This window comes from Dysidea avara, chromosome 7, assembly GCF_963678975.1.
Source record: "Dysidea avara chromosome 7, odDysAvar1.4, whole genome shotgun sequence".
Classification (NCBI taxonomy): Eukaryota; Metazoa; Porifera; class Demospongiae; order Dictyoceratida; family Dysideidae; genus Dysidea; species Dysidea avara.
This window is the reverse complement of record NC_089278.1, coordinates 17,781,021-17,794,106: the sequence shown is the minus strand read 5'-3', so window position 1 is coordinate 17,794,106 and position 13,086 is coordinate 17,781,021. Positions and strand designations below refer to the sequence as shown.

General features: G+C 36.7%; 1 protein-coding gene across 1 annotated transcript in view; it reads right to left on the bottom strand.

Moving 5' to 3' along the window:
• Positions 1-5,495: 5,495 nt before the first annotated feature.
• LOC136259566 (heparan-alpha-glucosaminide N-acetyltransferase-like) overlaps positions 5,496-13,086 on the bottom strand; it is a 34,001-nt gene continuing 26,410 nt past the window's right edge. Inside the window, exons 13-22 of the mRNA XM_066053039.1 lie at positions 12,181-12,257; positions 10,449-10,613; positions 9,766-9,878; positions 8,092-8,213; positions 7,807-7,933; positions 7,671-7,754; positions 7,451-7,525; positions 7,200-7,270; positions 6,265-6,377; positions 5,496-5,838 (exon numbers count right to left, since the gene is read on the bottom strand). Coding sequence (XP_065909111.1) covers positions 5,660-5,838; positions 6,265-6,377; positions 7,200-7,270; positions 7,451-7,525; positions 7,671-7,754; positions 7,807-7,933; positions 8,092-8,213; positions 9,766-9,878; positions 10,449-10,613; positions 12,181-12,257 — 1,126 coding nt within the window. The 3' untranslated portion in view covers positions 5,496-5,659. The remainder of the gene's footprint in view (positions 5,839-6,264; positions 6,378-7,199; positions 7,271-7,450; positions 7,526-7,670; positions 7,755-7,806; positions 7,934-8,091; positions 8,214-9,765; positions 9,879-10,448; positions 10,614-12,180; positions 12,258-13,086) is intronic.

Sequence of the window (13,086 nt, the reverse complement as noted above, 5' to 3'; positions counted from 1 at the left end):
GGTGAACGTAAAGAGACTATAGCACTGCAATATTGCTATTGTGGGCATATGTTAACATGGAATGGACTAGTAAACAAGCTAACTAAATGGGACATCGTAACCTGAGGTCTAAGATTAAATACATCTGTTTGTATCGCAATTATAATTAAGCACAACTGACCCTTGAATACGTGAACCCCTATTATTGTAAAGCATTCACTGAGATAATTGAATATTTTGGATGACAAGGGAGTTGCTGTAAACAAGCTTAATGCTATTGTTGTTCAGCCTTTCCAACTGATTAAGTACATCATTTGTAAACTAAAGAGCAAGCACTAGACCCCAAGTGAAAGCAACAGTGTTTTGAAGCTTGTATTTTGGCTTATTTGCAGCTGTAACATCATGATAATCATGAGTGCAAACATCATTGAGTAGAGACGCTAAATTGCAGAGCTTAAAATTTGCTTGAGCTCACTTCAAGACCATGTTCAATGGCTTGCTAAAGGCCACTGTTGTGATATAATTGTTTTAGGGCACCTTTTCTGTAAGCCATTAATTTGTGGTAGTCAGTAGACAGTTTAAGGAAAATTTCCCCAGTCTATTGCAGAATCAATATTCCAGTTAATTCTGCATTGTGTCATTATTATTTATAATTACTCTGTCATACATTTGCTGGACATCTGGATTTGATACAATCACACCTGTGTTTAGCCATATCTTGAGCCCCTCTAAAGCATATATTGATATATTGATTATATCTATCCCTGAACTATCTCTACTGCACAAGTTCTGTTCTTGATAGAGTGCTACACGTAACTACCTCCACTTATCTCTGTTTTATGCTACACACATGCCAGTCACCCTCATCAATACCGATAAAATCATGTCTGATAAAGGAGTAAGCTATCCCAAACTTTGTCATTATAATGTGCTGAGCAGTCTAGATAGTCCTCGAGCAATGATGAGATATTCCTCAAACAATGATAATGGAAAGCTTCTAAATTTCTCTGTTTATAGTAGGCCAGGTTTCTATAGCATCATAGTCAGATCCAGGAACAGGCAAGGGGAGGAGTACAAACAAGTTCAGATCCATACCATTAAAAAGGAGAGGCCACTCTGAGTAGCTAGTATAGAATAGTTGATGTATACGGGCAACCTTTCAGTAGTGTTCACTGTTAAATTAATTTTAGGTTATTGTAGTAGAAGGCTGTGAAGTCTTAAAAACAGTTCCACAAACTATTGCTGGCTTGAACACCTGCCAAACAATAATCATTTTTAGAGGTGCTTACTACACATGAAGGTACTGGTCAGTAATTCTGCCTTTCAAACTAAAAGTATTTAATATGTCAGTAATTCTTGAGAAGTAATAAACTGATTCTGGCTTCAAAGTGATGATATAACTCTTCAAAAAGGAAATTGGGGGAGGGGGCATTTGCTTCAAATGCCCCCTGCTGAGTTGAGCATACAGTAAGACACTTGATACTACTGCCTGGTATGCTATCTTAGCTTGCAAGGACAACCTGTCCAGTCAGAGAAGATAGATCTTCTAAATTGTTGCAGCATGGTACACTCTAGCAAGCAGTCAATTGTGCATTTACACCACCATCACTATGGCACTCCATCACAGACAATATAGATAATGAAAGAATGACAGATTCAATAGTACTGCCACCAATACAGTAATTTGCTTTTTTCGTTAATTTTCGTATGCAAGTACTTGTATGAAATTTCTTACACGAAATTTTTTTTGCATAAGATAGAACTGCTCTAATAGAGCAGTCATTTGCATAAATCATTTTTACACGATAACGTTTATCATTTAAAAAAATTGCAGTATGTAAATATCACAAATAAAGTGAATTACAGTATGTAAATATCACTTTGAGTCACACCTTTCACAGCAACCAAACATCCAAAAATATGGCTTGCTGATAGTTAATCCACAAGGTTATGCCACCCTATCCAACTCAACAGTGGCCTTAATTCTGCAGTCCTTCATAGCTGCCACAATTGCAGCATCATCTGCAAAACCCAAATCTGTCATCCAAGATGACAAGGGTGCTCTGATTCTCTCACCAACAAACTTTTAATTCTGAATAGCAGCACCATTTTCTGCCATGTTATTTTTAAACTTGGTTAGCCCTTGGTCAAACAAGATGTGCTGATTTGTAGTGAGCAAAACTGTTTCAAGGTTAATTTGGATTGCTTACTTTAATCTGACATCCATTGGTGTGTTCTTTGTTGCCACATTTCTCTTTCCATAGTTGTGGTTGAACACATGCACTGTCTTCAATTTCAGTGATACAATTTGAATTAGATTTATCTAGCAGTGTGGCGGTATTGTCATTTATATCATAACAACTACTACTGCTAAGCAGTGTGGCATCCTATTATAAGTATTATTAAGTATTGTAGTATAATATTGATGAGTTTGAAAAGCAATGACTCAAGACGTGTTGTTTATTAGAAGGTTGCAGGAAACAAATCAAAGGCTTGATTACTGTATGCAAGAATAGCACACTGTTCACAATGATATCAACTTCTTAAAATGAGATTTCATTTCTGTAAAAACTCAACAACCTTTGTACCAACAACTACAACAGATTGATTGCAGAATTCAAATGGAGGATAGCATAGCTATAACAGTATTTGATTAGATAAAGTTTCAGAAATGTCACAGACCAGAAATTGTAGATGTGTAGATGAAGTGCTAATATTGTAGATTTATTTTCTGAATTGCTATGCTGGATAACATGGTAAACTGGACTCCTGAGTATGTGGTGTAAATGTCATTTACATATTATGTGTATTCCACATCAATCCCAAACAAAGCCTTCTATGTTTACATTATTACATGATTCAAACTCTAGTTTTCCATTATTGTTACATTCAACAGAGTGACTATGTTTACCTAAAATTGTAATAGCCACCATTATATAGCCCACCAAGTGCGAACAGTTGATTACAAATGTTACTGAGCTGTATGGTTGTTATGTTGATAATGTTTACCAGCCCAAAATGTAAACTAGTGTGTGTTGTTGAGTGTGTTGTTTCCGATATACTTTTATCATAAACTTAAAATCATCTTCACTCTTGTTTCTACTGACTCACCAAGTGTTAGGGTTTAAACAGTGGAATTCTAGGCCTGAAGATCACAACATATTAAATACCACAGAAAACTGCAATATGTTGTATTGATTACACTCACTCAGTTAGAGTAGCTATTGCAAGCCATCACACAGGTACAAGGCTGTCCTTGTTTACTGGACATCAAGGAAGCAATACTGATATCTGATGTATATTGTTTTCAGGTCATTTGATGAACAAAGATATAACAAATAGCCATTTGGTATTACATAATAGAGTATAACATGATAACTATGGCTGCAATAATATTAATGTTGGCAATGAAAAGAGCTGATTTGATACTAATACATATTTGTAACAGTCTATGTGTAACTATTTCAAGGTGCTTATAGATAAAAATGGAGTTTAACTTATTAAACAAAGGAGATAATTTATGCATGTTTTGTGTTGTAACAGATTGCAGCTAACAAGTGTCAGAGAGTGTATGTAGCACACCTGTATCACAATGCTAGACATAGTATAGAACAGTAGATATTAATTGGAAAACATCATGAACGCATGCTCAGGAAAAATACAGTGCGTATGGGTTATTCCAAATGTGTAACAGGGTGGAATAAAAGTCTGTCCCCTCCAAAAGCCCATCCCTAGTACTAGGATGCTGTGTTGGAAATGAGTACATACCAATCACTTACATCAACGTTGCTATAAGAATTTAAAAAAATAACAAATTTTAAAAGAGAGAATTAACTTTATGGTATGAGATTATTCTATCAGGGAGGGAATGCAAAAGGGAGTCTTGTGTGGTAGACTTGAGTCCAGTGTTCTCCCATTCCAAGAGGAGCTCTTCCATCCCAAGACTAGCTTGGGGTGTGATAGTGCAGGGTTTCATTAGGATCATTAGGATGGCCTAGAAATCCCTGTGGCTTCAAAGTTGGGAACCCTTAGGTATTTTGCCCCCAAGCTTCATGCATCAGGAGCTACAATTTGTGGTTGATCATATCACTGGCCCTATAGCAAAATCATATAGGAGAACCACGGAACCCTGCACGCCTACCAAAACAACCACCACCCTTGGATGGCAGTTGACAAGTGAACAATACCAAATGGCTGATTGCTCGTGGTTTCATTATTTATCAACCAACATTAAAGACTGCCAAAAAGTTTGAAAAACTTTTTAGCAATGAAAAAAGCAATGTCATTGTAAGCATTGAACCCATGCGGACCAATCCTATCCTGGAGCCTACCCAGAAACCACCAAATCGTTTAAAGTATAGCTGGGCATATAACTACAACTTATCCAGAAACCACCAAATCGCTTAAAATGTAGCTGGGCCTATTATCAATAGACTCAAAATTGATTATTATTACTGATACTTGTAATTTTGGTGGAGGTGCAGGATTAGCTTGAGATCTGCTATAATGTGGTTGAGGTCCTGAGAGGAGCCAGACCTTCATGAGAAAGTCTTGCATGCTGGTGATGCTGTGGCACCTGGCAGAAGGTCAGGTGCCTTCACTGTGATTATGGCTACATCTGGTCTAAGGGGGTGCTGATAACCCCAGAAAACAAGAACAATAGAAAGATATCAAATGTGAAATGTGGTACATAGCAAGATAAGCAAGGTAACAGCTACAACGTGGTAAGAAGGAGGATTTGTTCCAAGTGTCCTATGGTACTCTTCTGCATCATGGCGAGGAAATTATGAGCCAAGTCTAGCTAACTTTATCCCAGCAAGGTTGCATATACATAGGTAAGCTAATTTGAGTCATTATGTTGGGCTGTAAGTTACCCCTGAAACATGTAGAATATAGTACATATTTAAATTTAGACTGAATAATGCACTGTTTGACAATCACATGAAAATATGTAAATTTAATAGCATGATGGTCCGATAGAATATGTAATCAACATAGGAAATCTTTGGTATACTTACTAAGGCCAGTAATTCAGTAATTACCCTACTTATTCTATTGTACTGTGTAGGCAATTGATGCACAACTCTTGCATTGATACTGATTATTTGCCATACTTTCATCAAATACTTATACAAGGACACTTAGTATATCAATTTTCAAACATCATTTGTAGCTACAAGACCCAGACAGACATTCAGTAGCTATGATAGAAAACGAAGCTCACATCGCTCAGGCTAGCACAATCACCGAGTGAATTTACCGTAATTCACTTTATTTACATGCAAAGATTTTTCATGTAAAAATATTTTCTTATGATTTACGTAAATGACTGCTCTATTAGAGTAGTTTGATCTTGTATAAAAATTTTCGTGCAAGAAATTTTCATACAAATTTTGCATACGAAAATTATTTTACAACAAAAAACAAAGCAAATTACGGTATTAGTAATGATATGCTATGTCAATATCATGACTACCATTGGTGCAAATCGCAAGCCTGTAAAATACAAGAAGGGATTTAACATTTAAATCTTACATATACATATGACAGCATTCCTAACATTTACTCCGTCCTATAGTAAATATAGTAATAACCTTTATAAATAAAACAAAGTGTAAAAATGTTTGGCAGTTGTTACACTGCACACCTAAACAGGTTGGCACACAACACAAAATATTATTTAAATCTTAACAAAAAACTTTATCCTGAAGCAGTAATAGGCTATCACAATCCATAGTCCAACCCCAACTAGATTAGAGGCCAGCCGAGAGAAATGTGTTGGATGCTCCTGCTCCCAACTGAAGGGGAAATATCCATGTAGTAGTTCACTACCACAGTATACCATGATGGAGTTCATACCTAGATAATATTAAAGGTTCATTAAGTCATAACCACACATATGTAGCCTGTGTTTATTTACTTTGCTACACTTTATTCACCTACGTCCTAGTATACACAAGTTTCATGTACACATGTAACATTAACTCTTATCAAAACTTTGTAAGATACTCATTGACATAGTCAACACTATCAGATTGTGAGGTTGGGATTATCATAGTAAGTAATATCAATCATTTATCTCATGTAACATCAGCTACTGTAGGTGTTAACCTATCATACTATTCATCATAGGGTATAAACGAATACGGTGTGCTGTGAACTGCAAAATGTACTTGTAGTTATGACTACACAGTGGAGCCAACTTCGCTACAACACAACCAGTTGTCTAATGCATTTGTCTATCGCTATTGAACTATACCACTAGCCTTACACTAAGGCACGCACCAGGGTAGATGAAGGGAACTCCATTCCACCATTTGATGGTATCAATACAGAAGTACATTACACTGAGCAGAAGAAATGCTGTTCCACCCATCACCAGTATGAAGGACAGTGACCTGTGAATTGTATACAAAGTACATGTCAATATACACCCTACAAGGTAAGCGTTTAGAGTAGGAAAATAGGCTAAATAGCTGGCAATGCTGAATTTCTGCTATTATCATGTAACTAGGCTAGAGAGGTTATGCAACATTAGGAAAGCACCTAAGGTGCTGTATAGAGGAACTGGAGTGGACATCAATAATGTTAGAATGTTGAAAGGATATTGATGTCAGGATTTTAGCTTCTTCATTGCTCCAGCAATTGGTAGTGGATCTTTATGGACTAGTAAGTAGTGTTAAAGTTAGTAGTCTCACAGCCCCTCCTTTGCTTGATCAAATAGTATGCCCCCTCCATTGCTCAAATAGTGTGCCCCCTCCGCATTTACTTAAATAGCCTAGATACAAGCACCGTGATTGTTTATGATTTAAGTTGCTGGAAATAGCCATGCAACCATGTAGTCTGGCACAGGTTTTCATAAATATTCTAATAAATTGGTCCATCACGACCTTTATGATCTATAAGGAATTAAGAACAGTATCAGTAGTTGTAGCTTGATAATGGTATCTCCAGAGCTACCAATTGTTTATTGTGAGAATCTGTTCAAAGCATAGTTCATGAGTCTAGTCTCAGTGAAATATATTAGGCCATTTAAGAGAGCTAAATTTCTTGGGGATGAAATTCCCAGAGATTGGAGGTAACATATTCTGACTAAGGTACTTCCTTTCAAATTTGACCAAAGATAATGGGTTACTCTTAATGCTTGACCTTTGTCCCAACCGTCACACTATTCAGCTAACACTCCCTTACTAGATCCTTCCCTGTTACAAATAACTGACCATAAGTTTTTATTGATAGGTATCCAGCCTTCATTCTTCTGAAAACCACTCAATGCAGCTCCAACAAGTCCCTGTGTTATTTAAAATATATACCATCACATACACACATAATACAGTGAGAAATGGCTAAACTATGATATGCAACAATTTCCACTAAAGAGTATACATACATCGCCATACCAGCTATATTTAAAATCACAAACGACACTTGCAAATGCAGTGCACACAAAACAAGAAGTGTATAGCTGTACCAGTATAAGTCCCCATGTGATCATTCTTGGAATCCTGCTCTTGTGTAGTTGATGGAACATCAGTATCTTACCAGCCTATTGTGTAGTGTAGTGTAGTACATTTACAGTGTAGGTGGCCAAGGCCATGTAACATAATTTCTATATATAGTTAAAGCAACATTCAATGATGCTACAATGCTGCACACATTGCTATAAGTATCAATGATAACACACAACTTGCCTGCAGGCCCATAAAACACAAGGCTATAGAGTTCAGTGTACCCAATCCTCCTTCAGGTTCAAAAGGACCAGTATGGTAGAGCTCCTGCATGCATGATAATTGGATGTGTGAGTTACATAGAGAAGAAGTTACTTACGTGACATGTTGGGTGCTGATAGATGTGTTTATACCCAAACACCCAGAGGTCTATCTGACGTGCTGCTCCTCCAGTGCAGCCTGAATGCTCACCATAATCACCAATGCCTCCTGGACCAAGATAGCCTCTATTGGAGATAGCGGTGATGACTTTTGATCCTTTACACATACATTGTGAGAGCATATCACTGGATTATATGTATGTAGTGTGTCAGTGTGTTCTTCTAATATATACACTGTGTATACATTGATCATAAGATACACTCTGGCACCTAATACAACATACTTTGGACAGCCATTTACTGGCAGTAGGAAGGTGATCATCAAATGAATTATGATAAGGGTCAAGGCTACTAGTAACTGTATCCAGTTATTGATGATGTCATCCAAGAAATGAATGGAACGGAACTAAAGCAGAAAGAAGCAGCAACTCAAAACACAAACATGTAACATACAGTACAGTAGCACTTTATAGTAGGGATCACCCCAAAAACAGAAAACCTGTATACAGAAGAATTAATATTAAAATTTAAAAAATGCTAAGACCCGATTTTATGTCTGCCTGCCTGCCAGCTTGACCACAGTCACAAGGCTAGAGTCTAAACTATGGTACTGCTCAAACATAATGTTGCACTCACTCGCACCGCTCAATTGTGAGTGATTAAAAAACTCACTAATTAAAGGGTGTGGCACCAGTTTCCTTCGCGAGTATTCATCCCGTTTCATATGGGATGAATATTCACGAAGGAAACAGGTACCATGCCCTTTAATTAGCAAGTTTTTTAATCACTCACAATCGAGTAGTGCGACGTTACATTACATGTGCTATGTAGTTGGACAACAAATTATTTGAAGTGTTTATAAGAGGGAGTAGATAGCCACACTTACACATTGCAAAAGAAAACAATGCATGATGACTACATACCACCTACCACATAGGCTAGAGGCTTGCAGTGAGATAAAGACACTCAGTTATATACACTAATACAACAGTCATGTATGATATTTGTATATCATAGCTATAAACAAACCTATTTGATTAATAATGAAGTAGGAATGCAAGTGACAAAAGGTAGCAAAACAGGAGGCATGAATGATAGTACTACAACATAGCTCTGCAGAAAATCCCTACTTTGATAACTGCTAGCTGGTGTAGGGAATTTCCATACAGATATGTTTTAATACCATCTTTCATATTTGTTATTGTACTATATACTTTTATTGCTTGAATTCTGACTTCATTTTAAAACTAATTAATTTTAAATACACTAGTATGATTGTGCAGGACTACAGTGTCAAAAAAGAACTGAGAATATTGTATAAAGAATTTCCACTCACTCTACAGAAGTGGGTTTAGTTCATCGAATTGTGCAAAATGTGATAAACGCATTTCTACCTCACTATTATGAAATGGTACAGGTGATGATACACTTCAGTCACACCAAACTGTACATATGACACACACATACATAGTGTGTTAGTGAGAAACTGCACTTAATATTTGATAGATTATCAACTTGTAGTTATCTCTTACATATAAACTGTATAAACATACAGCACTAGTACACAATATTCATAGTATCACCTTTATTATTCTCTGGTATTGATAATAAGTCAAAAGCTAACATGTACAGAGAATACTACAGTGTGATGTAGCAAGATTACAATGGGTACAATCTGCTAGATCAAACTACTGTACTTGGCCATTTCCCAGTATATTTAAACAATGGGGAACGTCAATCTTAGATGATTTATTGATAACTATGAGTATGTACACACAGACTGGTCACTTTCAGGAGCAAAACATTATTAATCTGAAATTGTTAGAACTGTGACAATAAAATTTACAACATCATTGATAAGTATAATAAATTACTTCTACACACAAAGCTATACAAATTCATGGATTTTCCAAACACGTTCATTGCAGAAAGTGTAGTACTGTATGTTTACTACTCACATTAAACCTGGGGTAGAGACGAGTACAAAGTAGTTCAGTCATGGCAACTGCAAAATAGGACACACCAAATCTCTGTAGTACTCCAGGAATTCTCCAGTGCTGAAGATCAAAACCTGTAGGACAATGTGTGTAATTGCTGACTACACATTCCCTTCTCATTCGCAGGCCTCAAAGCTGGCCTGTGGATGGTTAATGGACTTGCTCTATGTTTTTTTTTTTTTTTTCCGTTTCTACAGGAACAGTATGAAAATCAATGTGTTTTTAATTATGTGTGCTTATTATATTGTTTTTATTAGTGTCTGTTAATGCTCTGTTAGGCTGACTGCACTAATAGAGTACCTTGAGAATGCACTTTCTACATGTGTTCATTTTTTGCATCATATCTCAGTGACCTTTAATCTAGTTTCTTCTAAACCATTGTTGGGCTCTTCTAATTTTTGTAAGCAGTATGTGTTGCACAATACCGACACATATGTGGCTACTCAATTAGAAGATGTGGTGATGCATACATTGTATGTATATTCATACAAGAGGAATTGCTGGGAACAAACATCCATTTGCCCAAATATAGTACAATAAGTAAGTAAAAAAAGCAAGAGCATATATTATGTACAAGGTACACTATGAATGGTTGACAGTAGTGACATCTGTATTATTCTTTACGTCATACTCTAAATGCTCACCATTGTTGAGAAACAGCCCCAGGCCAAACAAGATTATAGAACGACGAATCACCTGATACAGCATAGTATATATGCTACTTTTCCTGCGGCCATGAAAGGAGAAGACAATCGAGGCTCCCATGATCCACATGAACCATGGAAATACCAGATCTGCTACAGTTAGACCTAAATGCGTACAAACAATATGCTCCTAAAATGGTACACTCAGCTATGCACGTAATCATAAAGTAGCAGTGTATGTACATAATCATACCAATGAAAAATGATGCTTGCAGTGAAACAGAGCAAATACGGCATATGTGACCGAATTTAACAAAACAAAGCTTCTGCACACATCTACTTTTATCACCATAACTCAATGTAGGAGCATGCCATGAATTTCAAAATTTGGCCTCGAGTTTTACAAAACTATGGAAGAATTGTGTAAAAATTTTAGGTCAGTAGCTTACTGGGTAGTCAAGTTACAGTAGAAATTGGATGTGTGTGGAAGCCTTGTTTTGTCAAATTTGGTCACATATATGGGTTAAAGGAATTTAGGGTCATCTGTTGGATTCTGGAGCATTTGTAATACTTGTGGTGCTCATCTCCCATACAAATTTTTAGCCCCAGGCACCACATGGGTTCTGATTTATGACCACAATTATTTTAAAACATTTCATGAAAATTTGGTTATCTTAAGTTACAAAATTGACTTTAACTTTGTATTGTGTTAATATCTTTAAATTAAACTTTCATTGATTGAAGACCATTATTGACTTTTCAAGTGATTTATATATCATCTCACTTAGTTAGAAAATTTTTAATTTTTAATACTTAAAAAAATTCTTTTAATTTTTTTTTGAATAATAATTGTGTCATGGTCTATGTTTGATAAAATTTTTGCATTGGGACCATAAGAAATGTTATGTTGTGGTATGCAGTAGAATTTTTTGTATAGTCTATTAACCTGCTGTATGGGAGTGTATACTTCCAATAACCACTCCCAAATAGGTCATACCAAAATTTGTCTTCTACAATGACGGTGTCCAAATACAGTACAACTTATATTAGTGACCATCCATATTGAAAGACCACCTTTACGCAACTGTTAATTTATATTTCTTTAGTTGGACATTAAATGTCATAGCAGATCCGAAAATGGTCCTAATTGGACATGTGGACTACAAATAGAACCACCACGTGTCCAGAAACATGTGAATATTTTGCCATCTTTTGAGAAGTGCCTTCTTCATTTAGTCAAATCCCACCATGGTGCCCTTATGTAGGCCCACTCCACTGTTTAAGTTACATATGTGTGGCTGCATTGGTACAATGAAACTCCTCAAAAAGGACTCAGTCGATTTTGTAACTTAAGACCGACCAAAAAAGGTATTTGTGGTCATAAATCTGAAACCATATGTGGTGTATTGGGCTAAAAAATTGTAACAGGTGACCCAAAGTTCCTTGTTGATTTGACATGGACCCATTACGCATCCATGGTATGACATGCATGTGCACACACTGTGCTAATGTTTATACATTAGTTACCCACACAATGTCACATACACAATATGGTCATGTCACATACTATGTATAAATTAGAACTATACACACAAAAGGCTTGTCACTGTAATAGTAATGATATCTTATAAACCAGACTGAATAACAGTGGTCATTCAGATGCAAACACAAATAAACATTACACACCTTATCTTGTTATCATATGTAATAGTTGTAGACACAGATTACTCACCATTCCACTTGCTATGTGCAAAGAACCAGTAGCCTCCTCCACCATAATTGACAAATATCATGATCACCAGTGATAAACTGAAGGAGAGAAGTGATAGATAGTTAATTCCAAACTACTAAGATCCAGAAAAAACTGAGATAAATAGTTTAAGTCCATAGAGAGTGTTCCTTAATTTCTTATACGCATGTTGAATAAACATGTGCATATGGATCACTAGTCTCACTACATTAATGTATACTGGGCCCACTTTGTAAATAATGTTGAGCATACCCTAGTCAACTTCCATGTTCATGCACGCACGTACATAAAACACACAAGCAAGCATGTATGCATGCATGCAACCTCTACATACACACATAATTATACTAACGCTATGTACACAGACATTATACACACACAAACACTACACGAACACACAAGGCACACACACACAAGGCACACACACACACAAGGCACACACACACACAAGGCACACACACACACAAGGCACACACACACACACAGACACACACACACACACAGACACACACACACACACAGACACACACACACACACACAATCACAACACACTCACACACACACACACACACACACACACACACACACACACACACACACACACAATCACAACACACTCATACACTCACAAACACTACACTACACACACAGACACACAGACACACACAGACACACAGACACACAGACACAGACACAAGGCACACACACACACACACACACACACACACACACACACACACACACACACACACACACACACACACACACCCACACACACACACACACACACACTACACTATGCACACACACACTCACACACACACACACACACACACACACACACACACACACCACACACACACACACACACACACACACACACAATC